General features: G+C 37.6%; 2 protein-coding genes across 2 annotated transcripts in view; one reads left to right on the forward strand and one right to left on the reverse strand.

Annotated features, from left to right (window-relative positions):
- The window catches only part of fbxo9 (F-box protein 9), an 884,197-nt gene that overhangs the window by 101,877 nt on the left and 762,626 nt on the right, over nucleotides 1–19,694 (reverse strand). The gene's annotated exons all lie outside the window — the stretch shown is intronic.
- Nucleotides 11,095–19,694, forward strand: part of plpp4 (phospholipid phosphatase 4) — a 127,275-nt gene continuing 118,675 nt past the window's right edge. The window contains exon 1 of the mRNA XM_002664083.8: nucleotides 11,095–11,508. Within this exon, the coding sequence (XP_002664129.3) occupies nucleotides 11,420–11,508 (89 nt within the window). The 5' untranslated portion in view covers nucleotides 11,095–11,419. The remainder of the gene's footprint in view (nucleotides 11,509–19,694) is intronic.

Raw genomic sequence — 19,694 nt, forward strand, 5'->3', positions numbered from 1 at the left:
CATGTGGTGGTGTGTATAGATGTTTCCCTGTGATGGGTTGCATCTAGAAGGGCATCCGCTGTGTAAAACATATGCTGGATAAGTTGTGGCCTGATTAATAAAGGTACTAAGCTGAAAAAAATAATGAGGGAATTAATTTTGCAAGCAGGGCGATGCAGTGGCGCAGTCGGTAGTGCTGTCGCCTCCCACCAAGAAGGTCGCTGGTTCGAGCCTCGGCTGGGTCAGTTGGCATTTCGGTGTGGAGTTTGCATGTTCTCCCTGGGTTTGCGTGGGTTTCCTCCGGGTGCTCCGGTTTCCCCCACTGTCCAAAGACGTGTGGTACAGGTGAATCGGGTAATCTAAATTGTTCGTAGTGTATGAGTGTGTATGAGTTTGTATGGATGTTTCCCAGAGATGGGTTGCAGCTGGAAGGACATCCGCTGTGTAAAACATGTGCTGGATAAGTTGGCGGTTCATTCCACTGTGGCGACCCCAGATTAATAAAGGGACTAAGCTGACAAGAAAATGAATGAATGAATGAATGAAAGAATGAATGAATTTTGCAAGCTATTAAGTAAACCAAATTTCCAATGTAAGGTAAATCTGTAGTTCAAAGTACATTAGATAGTATTCAGCTTTTAAAGACTGCACCAGTCATGTGTTCTAAGATGGATCAAATTTGTGAAACATAGGACCAGGGCCGCTGCTGGCCAAAAGGGTGCCCTATGCGAAATTTTACTGTGGTGCCCCCACAGAGGAACAAAATCACACAAAGATTTAATCATGGAATTATTTATTTATGTACATAAACATGTATATAAAGACCCAAATTATACTTAAACATTCACATATTTACATTACAAAATAATAGTTTACATCAAAATAAATACTGACATGTCTTCTGCAGAAGCATTCCCAATTTCAAACATTTACAAAAGATAAGGAATAAACCCTGTCTGTACCTGTAGAGATGGACGGTCCTCAGTGCTGCATCCTGTACTTGTACCCGTGCAGCTGCTGGTGTCTTTGGAGCAGTGCTGGTCAGTCAACCACACCACATGATGGCGCCATGGTGCAACAAAAACATTTTATGTTCGGCAAAAAAAAAGAAAAAAAAAAGTATGACAACTAATTATGAATGAAATCTATTTTCAGGCTCTCTTAAAACCTGCTTATAGTCACTTTTAAATAGAAAATATTAATATGAATGTAAGGTTGATTAACATGCTTTATTAAGAACATTTATTGTTATCATTCATTCCTTTTTGTAGGTAGTGCTGTCGCCTCACAGCAAGAAGGCGTTTCTGTGTGGAGTTTGCATGTTCTCCCTGCGTTTGCGTGGGTTTCCTCCGGGTGCTCGGGTTTATTCCAAAGACATGTGGTACAGGTGAATTGGGTAGGCTAAATTGTATGTAGTGTTCGAGTGTGTGTGTGAATGTGTGTGTGTGTGGATCTTTCCCAGAAATGGGTTTTGGCTGGAAGGGCATCCGCTGCGTAAAAACTTGCTGGATAAGTTGGCGGTTCATTCCGCTGTGGCGACCCCAGATTAATAAAGGGACTAAGCCTACAAGAAAATGAATAATTCATTAATTTTCCTTCAGCTCAGCCTTAGTCCTTTCATTTATCAGCCGTTGCCACAGCGGAATGAACCACCGACTATTCAGGCATATGTTTTACGCAGTGGATGCCCTTCCAGCTGCAACCCAGTACTGGAAAACACCCATACACACTCATACACTATATGGCCAGTTTAGTTTATTCAATTCCCCTATAGCGCATGTGTTTGGACTGTGGGGGAAACCCAGTAGGCACTCGAACCAGTGACCTTCTTGCTATGAGCCGACAGAGCTAACCACTGAGCCACCATGTCACCTCATTTTTTTCAATAGCATCTGGATGCAGCCTTTATGATGCCTGCTGAGATTGCATCGCTCAGAGATGCAATGTCAGACACAATGCACTCAATGGAGCTAGTGTCGTCAATGTGAGGGGTGGGGTTAGGTGAGCCCATTAAAAAGCAGTGGATGCAGCTCAGATTGCATCTGCACCAAGTCTGCAGCCAGACACCTCTCCATTTTTTTTTTATTATTATTATTGTTTTTACTCTAATATGGATGAGACAATTCATTCCTGTCTATCGTGAAACCAATATTTAAAGTACAATTTCCCCAGTTCATTGAGGAGGTCTCTCTCAGTCCAAACACATGCAAATTGGGCGAACTAAATTGGCCTTAGTGTATGAGTGAGTGTGTGAATGTGAGTGTGTCCCAGCTGAAATGACATCCGCTGCGTAAAACATACGCTGGAATAGTTGGCGGTTAATTCCACTGTGGAAACCCCTGATAAATAAGGGACTGAAGGAAAATGAATGAATGAAATATATTTAATTTTAAACAATGTTATTGATCATTTTCAGTATTGTATGGAATTCTGTATCAGTATTTCACACCATGGCTCATTCTTTTAAGTAATAACTCGGCTGTGTGCCAGAAATCGAACAGAAAAGAAGGTATCAGAGTTCTTCCGGGGTTTTGGAGCAGAGCCAGAATGTTTCTGAAAATGATTTCCTATGATTAAAAGGAATCGTTATGTGGCTGGCAGACCTGTCAGGCGGTCTGAAGCAGCTAGATTGTGTGCTTCACATGTATAAGGATGAAGAGAGTATTTTAGAATCGCTGCATTGTCGAGCTGATCCTTGTTTTACACTGTGCTGACAATACTTCTACTGCACTACCTGTTAATTACAGCTTCGGCGTCCTGTTTTTTGCTTTACAAATGAGCCTATGATGATCATTTGGGGAACATGAGGGGAAATTAGTTTAATATTATAACAAATCCGTTCTGTATTATTCACTCTAATCATTACTCAGGGGCAACACTTGCAGTATTTTTTCTCCTTCTCAGCAGAACTTCTTCCTGCAGATTCCCAACACACGCTTATATGAAACACCGTCCCATGAGCAACGCATCTTTGAGTTTCTCGGAAGCATTACCATTAATTTCAGCATCCACATACAAGCCTGCTTCTCCACTGAGGCATGAATACATTATCCATTAAAATAATTTAAGTCATAGAACTCATCCTTGTGTCATTTTATCTTTACACTGAGAAATGATTCATTGGATTTACTACATTTGATTTAAATGAAGTGGTTGCAAACAGTTTATATGGGCTGAATTTAAACAAACCAGTTAAATTTAGTATGTTTAACCTAACTTGTCAGCCCATATGGATTGTTTGCAACCATTAACCTTAAACAAATGTAGTAAGTCTAATGAATTTTTGTTTTTTCAGTGTGTTATTTACAGTCATTCTGAAGATGAAAAAAAGAGGATTTTCACTTTGGACTCTGCACACAGGAGCTAGAGTTAAGGTTAGGGCTATGGTTACGGTTAGGATCTCAATTAAAAATACACCAATTTATAGGGACAGTTTGCTTAAAAGGGCAAAAATACTCACTATTTATTCACCATCTAGTGGTTCCAAACCTTACTGAGTTAATTTTTTTTCTGTTGAGCTCAAAAATAGATATTTTAGAGAATGTTGGAAAGCAGTAACCATTTACTTTTTGATAAAAACAAACACTAAGGAAGTCAATAGTTACAGGTTCCCAACATTCTTCAAAATATCTTCTTTTGAAGATTTTTGGAAACCGGTAACCAGTGACTTTCAATCAAAACAAAGACTATGCAAGTCAATGGTTACTGGTTTTCAACATTCTTCAATAGAAGTTATTTTGAAGACTGTTGGAAACTGTTAACCATTTACTTTTCAATAAAACTAAACAGTATGAAAGTCAATAGTTACCAGTTTCCACCATTCTTTAAAATATCTTCTTTTATAGAATGTTGGAAACTGGTAACCATTTACTTTTCAATAAAAACAAACACTATGGAGGTCATAGTTACAGGTTTTTAACATTTTTCAATAGAAGATATTTTGAAGACTGTTGGAAACTGTTAACCATTCACTTTTCAATAAAACCAAGCACTATGGAAGTCAATGGTTACAGGTTTCCAACATTCTTCAAAGTATCTTCTTTTGATGAATGTAGAAACTGGTAACCATTGACTTTCAATCAAAAAAGACTATGGAAGTCAATGGTTACCGGTTTCCAACATTCTTCAAAATATCTTCTTTTATAGAATGTTGGAAACTGGTAACCATTTACTTTTCAATAAAAACAAACACTATGGAGGTCAATGGTTACAGGTTTTTAACATTTTTCAAAAGAAGATATTTTGAAGACTGTTAAAAACTGTTAACCATTTACTTTTCAATAAAAACAAACACTATGGAAGTCAATGGTTACCGGTTTCCAACATTCTTCAAAGTATCTTCTTTTATAGAATGTTGGAAACTGTTAACTATTCACTTTTCAATAAAAAACAAACACTATGGAAGTCAATGGTTACAGGTTTCCAACATCTGTTGGCTGTGGCTTCAGTGTGACTTCGGCTAATCAGTTTTGGCCAGTGCACACAATTATTTTTCATGAGTCCAACATTCATCAGTGCAAGAAAACGTACAAACTGTATTGTTTTTAAATAAAGAAAATATTTCACAAGTAACTTTTTTTTCCAAAAATTTGACCAATAAAAAGGTGTGAAACACCAAAAGCGACAGATATTAAAATAAGTTTGAATACTGATTTGACTATTGTTGTTATACATGAACTTTCAAATGTACTTTTTTGGTTATAATGACCATCCAACAATGTATTTCAGCTAAAATAGTGCTTAAAATGTCATGAAAATGCAATATTTAAATCTCATAATTAAATAGTAGCCTAAATGAGGCCTATAACCACAAAAAAAGTCCACTTTTTGAGAAAAAAGAGCCACCCCCATTCCCCAGGCTGGCTACGGGCCTGTAATTTACTATCACCAGCTACATTCATCCTGAATAAGGACACTTTAAATTAACCACACTCAACTTTTTTAAAGTTGCTATCAATTCTTTAAAGCTCACTGCAGATAAAGTGTTTGAAGAGTCTCCTATAGTCCACAGGACATCTTTAGTGCTATTTCTAGCTCTCTAAAACAGTGAATGAATCCAGTGTGGGTGAGCGGGAGCTAATCTGAGGAGAGTAGGTGTCTGAGCTGGAAGGAGGATACTCAGGAACTGGCGCTTCAAGCATGTGTGAATATTTCACATTTCACATTCATAGCTTTTCAAATGGGAAACATCGAGACAGTGGAATGTGCCAGGAGAACAGCACAGAAGTGCATACACTATACATAAAATTCATGAACAATATAACCCATATTATGGTAGCAAACATTTTTTAGAAGTGTAAACAAGGGCAAACCAAAGGCAAATTATGGGCTATAAAGAGGTCCATATATATAATTGGCCATCTGCATCTGAACTTGATTGCAATTAAAAATTGGCAATGCATTGTTATTGTGCTCCTGTTGATATCTGCCTGCTTTCTTAGATTTCAGCTGAAGAGCCTTTCACTGTTAAGCTGGACATGTTAATATATACAGCATGACGCAAAATGAGAAATTGTTTTTAATTTGCTGCTCTAGTTTGATCCATCAAGGCGGTAGAATCTGAGGGGGGGAAATGGTCATAAATAGTACTTTTATTTTATTTAATTAAAATAAAAGGCATAACTACACTGTAAAAACCAAAATCACCATTTGTTCAGCGCACTGTACTTTTTCTGTCATACTAAGAATTGCAAATACGAATTGATTACATCAAAATATATGTTATGTCAACTGTCACCGACTCGGTCCCTCGCTGGCCAGCAGAGGTCACCATCACCGGACTATTGACTTTACATCATCCACTTACACTGATTGCCGACACACCTGAAGCACATCCAGTAATCACTCTCCACACACATATAGCAGCACACACACACACACAGTCTCATTGCAAAGTCTTGTCCTGCCCTGGCTAACACTAATGAGGGTTCTCATCCTAGCCTGCTTTCCTGTTTTGTTTACTGACCCAGTATTGCCTGCTGCCTGCCTTGTACTTCAGCCCGAATCCTTACTTTAATCCTTGCCGCCTGCCTTTGAACTCTAGCCTGCTTACTGACTCTGATACTAGCCGCCTGCCTCTGACCCATGCCTGCTTACTCATCCTGTGTTTACCTGCCGCCATCTGTGTGCTATTGTTTATTAAACTGTTTAATAAAAATACTGCAAATGGATCCCTCTGTGTCAGCCACTTCGTTAAATCAACAATAGTCACTAAAATGCTATGTCTACATGTTTAACTGACTTTTCTGGACAAACATTTGTGTTGAACAGGAATGTTGACATTTAAATAATTTGTGCATGCGTGACGATCGAAAACTTAGTTTGTTTATCAGTTGCTTGAAAGAGGGGTGACACAGTGGCGCAGTTGGTAGCACAGTCACCTCAGCAAGAAGGTTGCTGGTTCGAGACCTGGCTGGGTCAGGTGGCATCATGTGGGTTTTCTCCAGGTGATCCGGTTTCCGCCACAGTTCAAAGACATGAGGTACAGGAGTGTGAATGGATGTTTGCCAGTACTGGGTTGCAGCTGAAAAGACATGCGCTCTGTAGAACAGATGCTGAACAAGTTGGCGGTTCATTCCGCTGTGGTGACCCCTGATGAATAAAGGGAAAATAAATGGATGAAGTAGTAAGTTTGTGCTCATTTTTAAGTAAAATGATTAAAAACAGGATGATATGCTAACTAGAACTAATTGGTTATTTTGCCTATTTGAAAAAAAATCATCCACTAAGCAGAAAAAAAGACTCAGTGCTTCAGTTGATGACAATAATATCTTTATTAGTAAAATACAATAATCAACATTGCATAAATAAACAAAATTTTGTTAGCTGAACAAAATATTGTTACTGAGAAAAACGAAACTGTTGTAGAGACAACTCAAAGTTCTTATTGCATCAAGTTGCCTTATTTTTTTTAATGTTTTCTCAACAATTTATTTTTTACAGTGTATGTGTTTTGTTGGGGTTTATTTACTAAATTACATCATTAACATTTATTATTTAATGTGCATATACATTTATATGAAATTATTACTTTAATTGACTGTTTTGCTTTACTATTAGCAAAAAAAAATTCTAAAAAAAAAAACACTCAAAACAAGTGGTTAGTGATGTTTATTAATACACATATAATCTATTTGCACTGAATAATCCTTTGCAAGGAGATAGCAGGTAAAGAAATAACAGGTAAAGAGATAACCCGTCACTTTGTGTTGCCAGATAATTGTTGGAAAACGACAAACAAGAACAAGGTGCTTTATGACATGGTGTGTTATCCTGCTGGAAGTAGCCATCAGAAGATGGGCACACTGTGCTCATAAAGGGATGGACATGGTCAGCAACAATACTCAGGTAGGCTGTGACGTTGACATGATGCTCAGTTGGTACTAATGAGCCCAAAGTGTGCCAAGAAAATATCCCCCACACCATTACACCACCACCAGCAGCCTGAACTGTTGATACAGGGCAGGATGGATCCATGCTTTCATGTTGTTGATGCCAAATTCTGACCCGACCATCCGAATGTGGCAGCAGAAATGGAGACTCATCAGAGCAGGCAACGCTTCTCCAATCTTCTATTGTCCAGATTTGGTGAGCCTAACCATGTCTGCATGCCTAAATGCATTGAGTTGCTGCCATGTGATTGGAAATTTTGCCATGTTTTTTCCTCCCTGTACTGTTGTTTATATTTGACAAGCATTGACTTATCTCTTAAAACCAAGCAGATAACTAAATATTGCACATTCAATTTCCTAAGTGACAGAAAAAGCATCCAGGAGAGTGAGATGTGAAAATCTTTGAGCGAGTAAAAAAAGCAGCCGAACTAACATTAACCTTCAGCAATTAAACATGAGGACATGAAATGATGCATGAAGCCGATAAACACTCGCCTCTGAACATGCATTCTGCCAAAACACAGAGAATCGTTTGATGAAATCTTTGCAATAAAATGTCCCAGAGAACTTCTTTGTCTTCTGTGCTGGAGCAGGAAGGAGACAGGCAGTCTGTTTTAACATAGTGTAAAATATTCATGAGCTTGTATGAAGTGGGAACAAAGCTGTGCTGTTGCCTGCAGGTTTAGTTCTCAGATCTGCTGGGCTTCTCCATCATTGTCTTCGTGCTGTGTAGCTCCTCTGCTTTCTTCGCCCGCTAATAGGCAACATGAAGAAATGCTGAGGGATGCGCAAGCCTCCACCTGCATTTGTTACGCGGCTTTATGGCCATTAAGTGGGCAAACAGCAAGTCAGATCGATTCGGTATCTTGTGTTTATTTCCCCGTTTCCCTTGCTCTCTGTGATTTTGATTTCCCCCCTTTCTTGTTAAGGTATTTGTGTTGTGTTGTGTTGTATTTATGGCCTTGTGTTTCAAGTCTTGTAATCTTGACATTAATTGTGCTAATCTGTCAAAGTGCTGGGCTTTTCTGTTTAGGGATTTCATCACCCCTGAGTTTTTTTGGTTGCATTAAAGAGGTCCTATATGCAATCAGCACTTTTATATGGGGTTTAAAGACAATTGTGTGGCAACTGTCTGAATATAATCAGCCTACATTTTAATTAATTCTATTTTTTTTTATAATCCCACTTGATAAAAACCGTCTGCAGAAACACTTTGATTGACACTCTGGCTTTGTACATGCCATTAGTAAGAGAAAGCTCCGCCCACTAGTGACCATCTCACCCTCATTAGCATAGACAGCCCTGAGTGAGAAGCAGCCGTCTGACAATAGATTATTCACACTGTACCTGCTGAAGATAATGGCCCCAATCATACACCCAGTGCGATAAGGCGAAAGACTGAAGAGCAAATCCATCGATGCGCAGCTCTACAGATCCCGAACCAAGCAAGCTAGTTGCGACAGCTGCAAGGAAAAAACTTCACCAATTGGCTAAAGTGAAGAATTAAAAAACCCTGAGAGAAACCAGGCTCAGTTGGGCACGACCATTTCTCCGCTGGCCAAACGCCTTGTGCAGAGCCGCAGTCTAGGCTCCGGAGGCTGGAAAGCTGGACCTCAGTGAAGACTCGTCTGTCCCTGGAGCGTCACAGGAATCAGCCTCATGCTCTCCACTCCTCCATGACCACCACTGCAGCTGCTCAGGATACGGCCTGGTCCAAGATATGGATACCTTGGGATCAACTTGTTGCTGGTCTTAGATCGAATTAGTGACGCTGCATAGTCTGAGGGCCTCGGGATGAGTATCCCCAGGTGGAAATAGAGAATAAAGAGAATAATTAGCATTGCTGCTGTTCATAGTGTAAATAAACGAGATGCAGAAACCTGCGGGGGGCACATTCATGTACCATACCGCTAAGTGATGCACTGAGAGTATGCTTTACTTAAAAGATAGGTCTTTAATCTAGTTTTGATTTGGGAGAGTGTGTCTGAGCCTCGGAATCAGGAAGGCTATTCCAGAGTTTGAGAGCCATTAATGAGAAGGCTTGACCTCCTTTACTCGACTTTGCTATTCTAGGTACCACCGGAAGCCCTGAGTTTTAAGATCTTAAAGAGCGGGTTGGATTGTAGCGAGACAGAAGGTTGGTTAGATAAACAGAACCTAGATTATTTAAAGCTTTATAGGTAAGAAGCAATATTTTATAATAAATACGAAACTTAACAAGCAGCCAGTGTAAGGAGGATAAAACTAGGGTGATATGATCATATTTTCTAGACCTGTAAGAACTCTGGCAGCTGTATTTTGTACTAGCTGACGTTTATTAATAGAGGATGCTGGGCAGCCAGCAAACAGAGCATTACAGTAATCCAGCCTAGAAGTCATAAAAGCATGCACTAGCTTTTCTGCATCTGAGATGGATAGCATACTTCGCAACTTAGCGATATTTCTCAGATGAAAGAAGAACAAAATGAATAAATGAATGAATAAGTGAATCTCATTTTTGATGAGCTATCCCTTTAAGGTGGCAGTTTTAAATCATTAAAAGCACATAAATGATATTCTAATCTGTAAATAAGGTTATGGTATTTTAAAAATCTCCACGTTTGATTTATAGCCTATTTGCTGAACAATATATATATATATAATGTAATTAAAACCTATTACAGTATATTCAGTCAACCATGAAGGTTATTTTTATTTAATACAATGATTTCTGTTCTGTTCTGTGTGTGTGTGTGGAAGCATCCATTCCAAACATAATTAGAAAGCAATATAAACATTAGCTCTACATACTGAGAGATATTATGCATTAGTGCGAAAAGATAAATAAGGAGCATTGAAAATTAATTTCGGAGCATGTCTCATCATGAATATGGTAATTCATCTGTACAGGCTATTACCATCCGAAACCGTGACTATAAAATAATGCTGCCACAGTATACGCCAACAGTCTATAGACACTAGCACAACATGAAGATTGAGTGATGTGATGAAGTTTATTATTAGGTCACATATAATTTTTTTAATCCAGCAAAATCTTTTACATAAATGCAGACATTTTGTAAAAAAACAAAATACAAAAATAAATAAAAAAACTGTGTATTTTTGTATTTTATTCAATTCATGTATTATTTAATCATGCATTTATTATTTTGTGCGCGTATTTGCATTCATATTTTCTTATTTTAAACTTTAATTAATTTATTTGTGTTTTCATTCATTTGTATGCGTCATCTATTCAGATATTTATGAAACGCCTCCCTCATTTCCATGTTACAGACTGAAAGGTAAAAAGAAATCAAAGTAAAAAAAAAAGATACAGAAATAAATAAATGCAATAGCCTATTAAATTAATATAAAATGATAAAATAAATTAAATAACAAAAATAATTTGTAAAAATATTTGGAAAAATAATAAAAATTTAGACAAAATTTAAAAGATAAAAAATATAATTAATAAATAAAGCAAATGAAGAAAAATAATAAAGAATAATAATAGTTTAGGACTTTATTAAATAAAATATCTATCTATCTATCTATCTATCTATCTATCTATCTATCTATCTATCTATCTATCTATCTATCATTATTTATTATTGTCATGCCATTAAAGCAAGTTACAGTTGAATTAGAGAGAGAGAGAGAGAGAGAGAGAGAGAGAGAGAGAGAGAGAGAGAGAGAGAGAGAGAGAGAGAGAGAGAGAGAGAGAGAGAGAGAGACTTTGATTAGAGAGCATCACCTGAACTGAATCTGCTCGGCTCAGATGCTGTAGTCTGATTCACACTAGTCTCTCACCTCGCGCACTACAGGATCCACTGACACCTTTAAAGGGAACAGAACTCTACATACAACACCTGTAGTGCCACAGGGGGCATTTCAGCACTGCCGCGGTGTTTTCCAAATGAACACAACAAGACTAAGAGCTGAAGGTGCCGGACGCCGAAGTGTGTCGCGTGTTTAGGGGCTATTATTGTGGACTAAACCGAAGACTCCTCCGTTTCCCGCTTGTGGTTTCATTCAGTCCAGACTCTCCCGTGTGAAAAAAACAAAATATGAAGATGTCTCCTCCAGACCGAAGGAAATATGTGCGTGAATTGGCTCTGGAGATTGCCGTAAGAGTGCTGCTCTTCGGAGTTTTCGTGTAAGTACTGTACCTGTATCTATTCTATGCATTCATTTCCCCGCGCTTTATAATGACATGCTATATTCGCAATATACGTTGTGAAAAACAGTGTGTGTAAGTGTTTTCACTGCTTAATTGCTCTAAGATTGCTGTTGAACTTATATTATTAGTTAAATTAAATAGTTAAAATGTGAATAGCATTGTTACTTTCTTATAAACAAGCGCATACATGATGATCTCTGGGTTTAGACCATTTTACAGTGCAAATTCAGTACTGTTAGCCAAAGGAATTAGCCAAAAAGTAATGTAATGTATTGTAAAATTATTCTAAAATAACAAATGTGTAATCCTGGACCACAAAACCAGTAGTACAGTGCATTGGTAAATATTTGGCAAGCCAAAAAAAATCGATGTATGAGTCAAAATGATAGGCTACATCTTTATTTTATGCCTGACAGTTAGAATATTAAGTAAAGATCGTGATCCATGAAGGGGTTTGTAAATATTCTACCTTAAATATATCAAAACTCAACTAAAGAACGTAATTTAAGGTACATTTCTCAATGTTTTGATTTTTTTTGCACCCTCAGATATTTTGGCTTAATATTGTCCTATTCAAACAAACCATACATCAATGCAAAGCGAATTTATTTAGCTTTTATATGATTTATAAATCTCAATTAACTTAAAAGAAGAAGGCACTCACACTTGTGGTTTTGTGGTCGCACATATTGCTTATAATGCATGTTAAACTCAGTTTTTCCTGCATGTCATTACTGTAATATTACTTATTTTGTTTGCGGTAGTGACTAAACACGTTCGAACACACTGCATGAACGAGGTTACAATGATTTTAAGACAATTTTGTAAAGACATTTGGTATTATAACTAGGTATTACAATGGCATTATAAATGCTGCACAATGCAGACTTCAATAGGGTTACCAAGGAGATTGAGGTTTCTTGAAATGCATGGTGCAAAGACAAGCACGGTCACAACCTGCACAAAGAATAAGATGAGAAAGTCCGTCTATTGAAAGAGACAATCTTGTGCACAGCGTGCAAACAGGTCGTTGGGTTCTTCAAGGGGTTCTGCAATTCAAGTTGTTCTGATAGACAATGCGCTTGGGTTTTATTAGCCAGTTGTGTTAGAGGAAGAGCTGACGTCTTGATGAGATGACTTGCTGTGATAATATGTTGACAATAATATAATGATCGAAGCTCCAGAGGGGTTTGTTGAGAAATTAAGCTTAAAGATTTCTGTGCTTTCATTAACCTTAAAGGGGTAGTTCACACCAAAATGAAACCTTCCAGTTCATTTACTCATCCTCAAGTTGGAAATATGGCAAAAATGCAATCTCGATAATTATTTTCCACATTGAACCATAACGATATACATGTTGATTTAGGTGGTTAGTGCTTTCAGATTTAGAGTCTCCCAATGACTGAAGCCAGAAAAATGTGAACATTATTAAATGGCATAACATATTTGGCCGATACATTTTCAGTGGCTGAAAATTTAGTACACCTCTAATATCAACATACTTTTAGATTCCTATTGTTGCACAATTCTGCTGTTTGTTTAGCTTTTAAATCAATATAGAGTTAAAAACATCAAAATCTTATCATTATTATTGACAAAAATCCCATCACAATTTGATATAATATCATTCATTGGCCGAGCCTTTAAGTGAAGGTGACTTTTTTTTTTTTTTTTTTTTCTTTAGTTGAAGATTTTAATCTGAATCTTTGGTCCTTGGTGATTCATGTAATGGCAGTGAATAGTACGGTTTTTAAATTAAAAATAATCACAAACAAATGAGTCCAAATCAGTAGTCATGGCTTCTAATGACACACTGAGGTCTCCATGTAAGAAATTGAACATCATTTACAATATTGCTAGCTTTAATGCATATGCAGCCTGGTCAAACAGTTCTCTGTGCATGTGCGAATGTCAAACCAGGCTCATTATAGATATGTACCCCTATGTACATTTCTGCAGAGTGCTAAATATGTTCCAGGGTGTACTTTTTTTGCAGTTTTTGTTTTCGCGAATCCACCAGAGGCCGCTGTGTACGCTTTTTGAGATCTCAAAATTCCATTCCAGAGAGTGCCATTTTTGCCTGCTGTTTTCGTGTACGTCCACCAGAGGCCACTGTCGACTGACTGACCGACCAATTGAGCCACCCTTCCCTAGACCCAACCAATAGTGTTTTCAAAAGCACCAATTGACCCGCTTCCCCTTCCCTAGTCTGATTTTTACCACGTTTTCAGATGTTACCACATTCTCACCCTGTTATTTACTTGTTTATTTTAGTTTTTGGGTTCCGTTTTTGACTTGCGCGCTTTCTGGAACTGTTCTTCACCAAACTTGAACCCTGTTGTCGTGGTCAACTTCTCTCTGCATCTGCAGTGGGCTGCTAAGCGTGAAAAGGAACGGCGTCATATCACCCCATAGCGTTCGTTTTAATGACAAAATGCAACCATACGTACTTCTGACTACATAATTCGTGATCTCCAGAAATGTATATAGGGCTACGTTTTCAGAATGAGCGAATGTAGTCCAATTGTAGTCTAATAACCTTGATGACAAAATGGCTATTGATTTGGACTCATTTGTCTGTTTATTTTTAATCTAAAAACCTAGTACCATTTACTGCCATTATATGTATCTCCAAGCACTACAGATTCAGCTCAAAATCTTCTTTAATGTTCTACTGAAGGCAACACGTCACCTACTGTACATCTTGGATGACCTGTAGGTGAGTAAATGAACTGTTTTTTTTTTATTTTTAGGTGAACTGTGCCTTTAAGAGCTGATATCCTTGTCTCCTGCTCAGAGACACGATCAGCTTTGCTTTTTATTTATTTATTTCATGCTTTGATTCGGAGCAGCTGTGGATGTTCTGTTGTCCAGATGAATCAATAAGTAACGTGTGCCTGAATCCTGGAATTAATGGTGATTTAAGATGAAATGTGAAAGTGTTTGCTTGTGTTTGTGCTGCTGGGGAATAAATGAGAAAAAGACCTGGCCTCAGGTCTTTATTATTTAAATGAGACTTAAATACTTTTATAAAAGGTTAAAACAAAGTTGTGTGGCAATATAACCAGCTTCTGATGGTAAAAAATATTATTTTATGTTTTGTTATGACGCTTGAAAAAAAACAGTCTGCAGAAACACTTTGATTGACATTCTCCCTTCGTACGTGTCACCAGAGGGGGAAAGCCCCGCCCACTAGTGACTATCTCTCCCTCATCATTAGCATAGGACATTAGTCTTGTTTTTGCCACTATGCTGACACACAGGAATTTGTAGCTCCGCCCTCTTTTGAAAAGAGCACAATCTCATTTGAATTTAAAGCGACAGTCACCGAAGGAAATATGTGTGTGAATTTTTTTTTGAGAATTTTTTTATTAATTTCTAGACAGTCAAAAGTTTACACACATTTCCTTGGTATTTTTTTTGCTTTGCTTTTAAACTGTATAACTTTGGTCAAATGTTTTGGATATCCTTCCACAAGCTTCTCCCAATAGTTTGCAGGAATTTTGGCCCATTCCTCCTGACAGAATTGCTGTAACTGAGTCAGATTTGTAGGCTGTCTTGCTCGCACAAGCTTTTTCATCTCCGCCGACAAATTTTCTATAGGATTGAGATCAGGGCTTTGTGATGGCCACTCCAAAGCATTCATTCTGTCGTCCTTAAAGCACATTTTACCTAATTTGGCAGTATGCTTAGGGTCATGGTCTGTTTGGAAGACCCATTTGTGGCCAAGTTGTAATTTCCTGGCTGATGTCTTGAGATGTTGCTTCAGTATTTCTACATAATGTTCTTTTTTCATGATGCCATCTATGTTGTAAAGTGGACCAGTCCCTCTTCCAGCAAAACAGACCCACTACATGATGCTGCCGCCCCCATACTTCACAGTTGGGATGCTGTTCCTAGACTTGTAAGCTTTTCCCTTTATCCTCCAAATGTAACACTGCTCATTATGGCCAAATATTCAGTCATTCATTTTCTTTTCAGCTTAGTTCCTTTATTAATCCGGGGGCATAAAAGGTTTTAAGATTAGAAACTTGAAGCATTACACAGTACTATCACATATCGCTTACTGAAAGATGACAGGAAAAGGCAGTTTCAGATCTAAATAAAGAGCAACCTGTCTGCCTGACGTGGATTGTCAGCAGTGTTTACTAGAGCAAGCATCTCCATTACTACACTTGACTCATCCTTCATTGCACTTGACATTTGCGCATGAATGACAAAAAAAAACTCTCACATGTACATTAAAAGAGTCAAGTTTACCCCCAAAATAAAAGCCTTGCTGTTAATTCAGTCCCTTAAGGCATGAAGCTCTTGGTGCATTTCTTTTTTTCAGATATGCTTTTCTCACACTGCAAATTTACCTGTGCTGACTTTTAGATCTGTTGGCACAAGAAACTGAACTTTATTTATATCATCATTATTTGTAGTTTCAGGTAAATTATCTTGCATTATGCATAGGAATATATACACATACCAATTCCACAGTGTATTTTGTGTTACCTGTTATCCATGTGATGACACTTTAGCTTTCAGGACCATGAGTTCTGCTAAAAACCATCTTTAGTGTTGTTCTGCTGGCCTGAGGGTGAATAAGAGCTTGACTCGGGCTAGATGGTAACAACCTAACAACTACCTAGAACACGCTAACAAAATAACAACCTCTCAAAACACCTTATCAACTGCAAAGCAATAGGCAAGCACTCACCACACTCACTATATGCCAGGAGTCACTTAAATTTCTTTTGGTGAATTGAAGGGTCCGAAAAGTGCTTTTTGTAATTTAAAATTTGACGTAATCTCAGCTGAAATATAAAGAAAGGGACATTTTAGCTCCTCCCCTTTAAAAAAACAGCCAATAGCGTTTTGTTTTTATCACAGCTCTACCAGTGAGAGTGATTGAACTCGAGTGCATAAAATGAAAAGCAAATGAGAACAAGGGGGCGGAGCATGTCAGATACTAGAGAGCATTCGATTGGTCGGAAGATTTGATGAGAAACTAATGAGGTGATGTCAGAAATTTTTTTGATTTATTCAGTGACAAACTGCAAGCTTTACATGTTTATATCTTCTAAACGCCATTTTTTTTTTACTGTTTTGGAGTAGACTATCTTATACATATTCTTAAGACCAACATATTAATATTATCGTCTAAAGAACTATATTTTAGGGTGCTTTTATGCTCTATTTTTATGTATAATTTTTAACCGAAGGAAACGTACAACAAGTCTTACCCTTAGTTTGACAGGAATTCAACAGTGCCTTTCTTTATAAGCAAGCCAGTACAGTAAAGAGAGTTAGCACATTTGTGTATTGCCTGCTCTCTTTTTCTGGCACTTGATTATTTGATGTCTGCCAGGTGTGGTGTGCTGCAACAGGAATCCAATGAAGCTGCTCATTGTCTTCTTGATATGAGTGCAGTGAAGCTGGCCTCCAAGCACAACATCTGCTGCCTGTCAGCGTTTTCATGACCTGGCCCAGATCTGACGTGCCCTGAGACATGAGCCATCAGGAGACTAGATGCCTTCTGAATGCTGATCGCAAATATGACGGCAGAGTTGCATGAAAAGCTCAATGCATGCAGTAATAGATAAATAAATGTATGTATATACAGTTAAAGTCAGAATTATTAGCCGCCCTTCGATTTTTATTTATTTTATTTTTTTATTTTTATTCTTTTTATTTAATTATTTAATTATTATTTTTAAAAATTATTTTTATTTTATTTTTTTTATAAATATTTTTTTTTCTCCTGGAGAAAGTCTTATCTGTTTTATTTTGGCTATAATAAAAGCAGTTTTTAATTTTTTAAACTGTTTTAAGGTCAATATTATTAGCCCCTTGCAGCATTGATGGTCTGCAGAACAAACCATCATTATACATTAACTTGCCTAATTACCCTAACCTGCCTAGTTAATTTAATGAACCTTGTTAAGCCTTTAAATGTCACTTTAAGCTGTGCAGAAGTGTCTTGAAAAATATCTAGTCAAATGTAATTCACTGTCACTATCATGGCAAAGCTAAAATAGATTAGTTATTAGAAATGAGTTATTAAAACTATTATTAAAACTATTACTTCCTAATCTGCAATTGCCTCTCTGGATATCACACTAACTGTACCCAAAAAATAAAAAAAATAAAAAAAGTTACTAATACTTTCCTTCTCAGACTTTACAGACCTGAAACTCGCCTACAGCACTTATTCATTGTTGCTCTTATAGTTGTGTAAGTTGCTTCCTTGTCCTCATTTGTAAGTCGCTTTGGATAAAAGCATTTGCTAAATGACTAAATGTAAAAATGTAAATGTTATGTTCAGAAATGTGCTGGAAAAAAATCATCTCTCCGCTAAACAGAAATTGGAGTGAAAAATAAACAGGGGGACTAATAGTTTAGGGGGGCTAATAATTATGATTTCAACTGTGTATACAGTTAAAATCACAATTATTCACCCCCTGTGATTTTTTTTTTCTTTCTAAAAATTATTTATTCTGGAAAAAGTCTTATTTGTTTTATTTCAGCTAAAATAAAAGCAGTTTAATTCATTAATTCATTCATTCTCAACAGTTTTTTTGCGGCCGGGTCTCATTTAAATTTAAAGTGACAGAACCTAAAATGCTACAATTAGGATCAAAGCCTAAAAGGGTCGGTTTCAAACGGTTATAAAATTTGATTTGTGAAGTATTTTGAGCTGAAACTTCATATACACTCTCAATGGGACATATTAGTACTGTTATAATCTCATCTCATTCCGCTTTTCCGGGGCCAGGTTGCAGGGGCAGCAGTCTTAGGAGGGAACCCCAAACTTTCCTCTCCCCAGACACTTCCTCCATCTCCTCTGGGGGGATCCTGAGCTAGCCGGGAAACATAGTCCCTCCAGCGTGTCCTAGGCCTCCTCCTGGTGGGACATGCATGTAACCCCTCCCTAGGGAGGCATCCAGGAGGCATCCAAAACTCAAGTCATCTCAGCTGACTTCTCTCAATGTGGAGGAGCAGCAGGTCTACTCCGAGCTCCTCCTGGGTGACAGAGCTCCTCACCCTGTCTATAAGGGTGCAACCTGCCACCCTGTGAAAGAAACTCATTTTGGCCGCCTGTATCCGAGATCTTGTCCTTTCAGTCGTGACACAAAGCTCATGATCATAGGTGAGAGTAGGAACGTAGATTGACCGGTAAGTCGAGAGCTTTGCCTTTCGGCTCAGCTCCTCCTTTACCACAACGGACCGGACTCTGACCGCATTACTGCTGCCGCTGCATCAATCCGCCTGTCAATCTCACGCTCCATCCTTCCCTCACTCATGAAGAAAATATACTTGAATATTACAATATACTTGAACTCCTCCACCTGGGGTAAAGACTTTCCTCCAACCTGGAGATGGCAAACAACCTTTTTCCAGTGGAGCACCATGACCTCAGACTTGGAGCATTTTTAAAAAATATATATTTTAAGGTCAATATTATTTGCCCCTTTAAGAAATAAAGGTTTTTAAATTGTTTACAAAATGAATCATCCTTATACAATATCTTGCCTAATTTCCCTAACGTTAACATAATCAACCTAGTGAAGCCTTTAAATGTCACTTTAAGCTGAATACTAGTATCTTGAAGAATATCTAGTCTAATATTATGTGCTGTCATCATGGCAAAGATCAAAAGTAATCCGTTATTAGAAATGAGATATGAAAACTATGATACTTAGAAATGGGCTGAAAATCTTATTTGCTTTAAACTGAAATTCAGGAAAAAATATACAAGAGTGCGAATAATTCTGTCTTCAACTGTATAAGAGAAAATATTAAAGCACCTAAACCAATTCTGTCATTTATATTGCTTGCAACGTTCAGAAAAATTGTCTTGCCAACATCCCAGTCACACAGAGAATACATCATACAGTAGCATACCTCAGGATGCTGTTCATAATACAGTGCACGGTAATAGATGTGTGTACTGAATGACTTTGTCACGCTGAAAGGATACATTTATGAGTATTTTCGAGTCTTGTTGCTATGATACATTTCAGTGTATTCGTTTTAATCAGTGGAAAAATGTACTTCTTTTTAATTGCTTTAAACACGTCCTGTGATTTTGCTACAGTGGTTCTCTGAAAGGTGGTGTTGAACACTGAAGGCACAAGGTCTTGTGATTGTGCCAGTTTTTCAGAGTTAATATC

The sequence above is a fragment of the Danio rerio genome, chromosome 13 (assembly GCF_049306965.1).
Source record: "Danio rerio strain Tuebingen ecotype United States chromosome 13, GRCz12tu, whole genome shotgun sequence".
NCBI classification, from domain to species: Eukaryota; Metazoa; Chordata; class Actinopteri; order Cypriniformes; family Danionidae; genus Danio; species Danio rerio.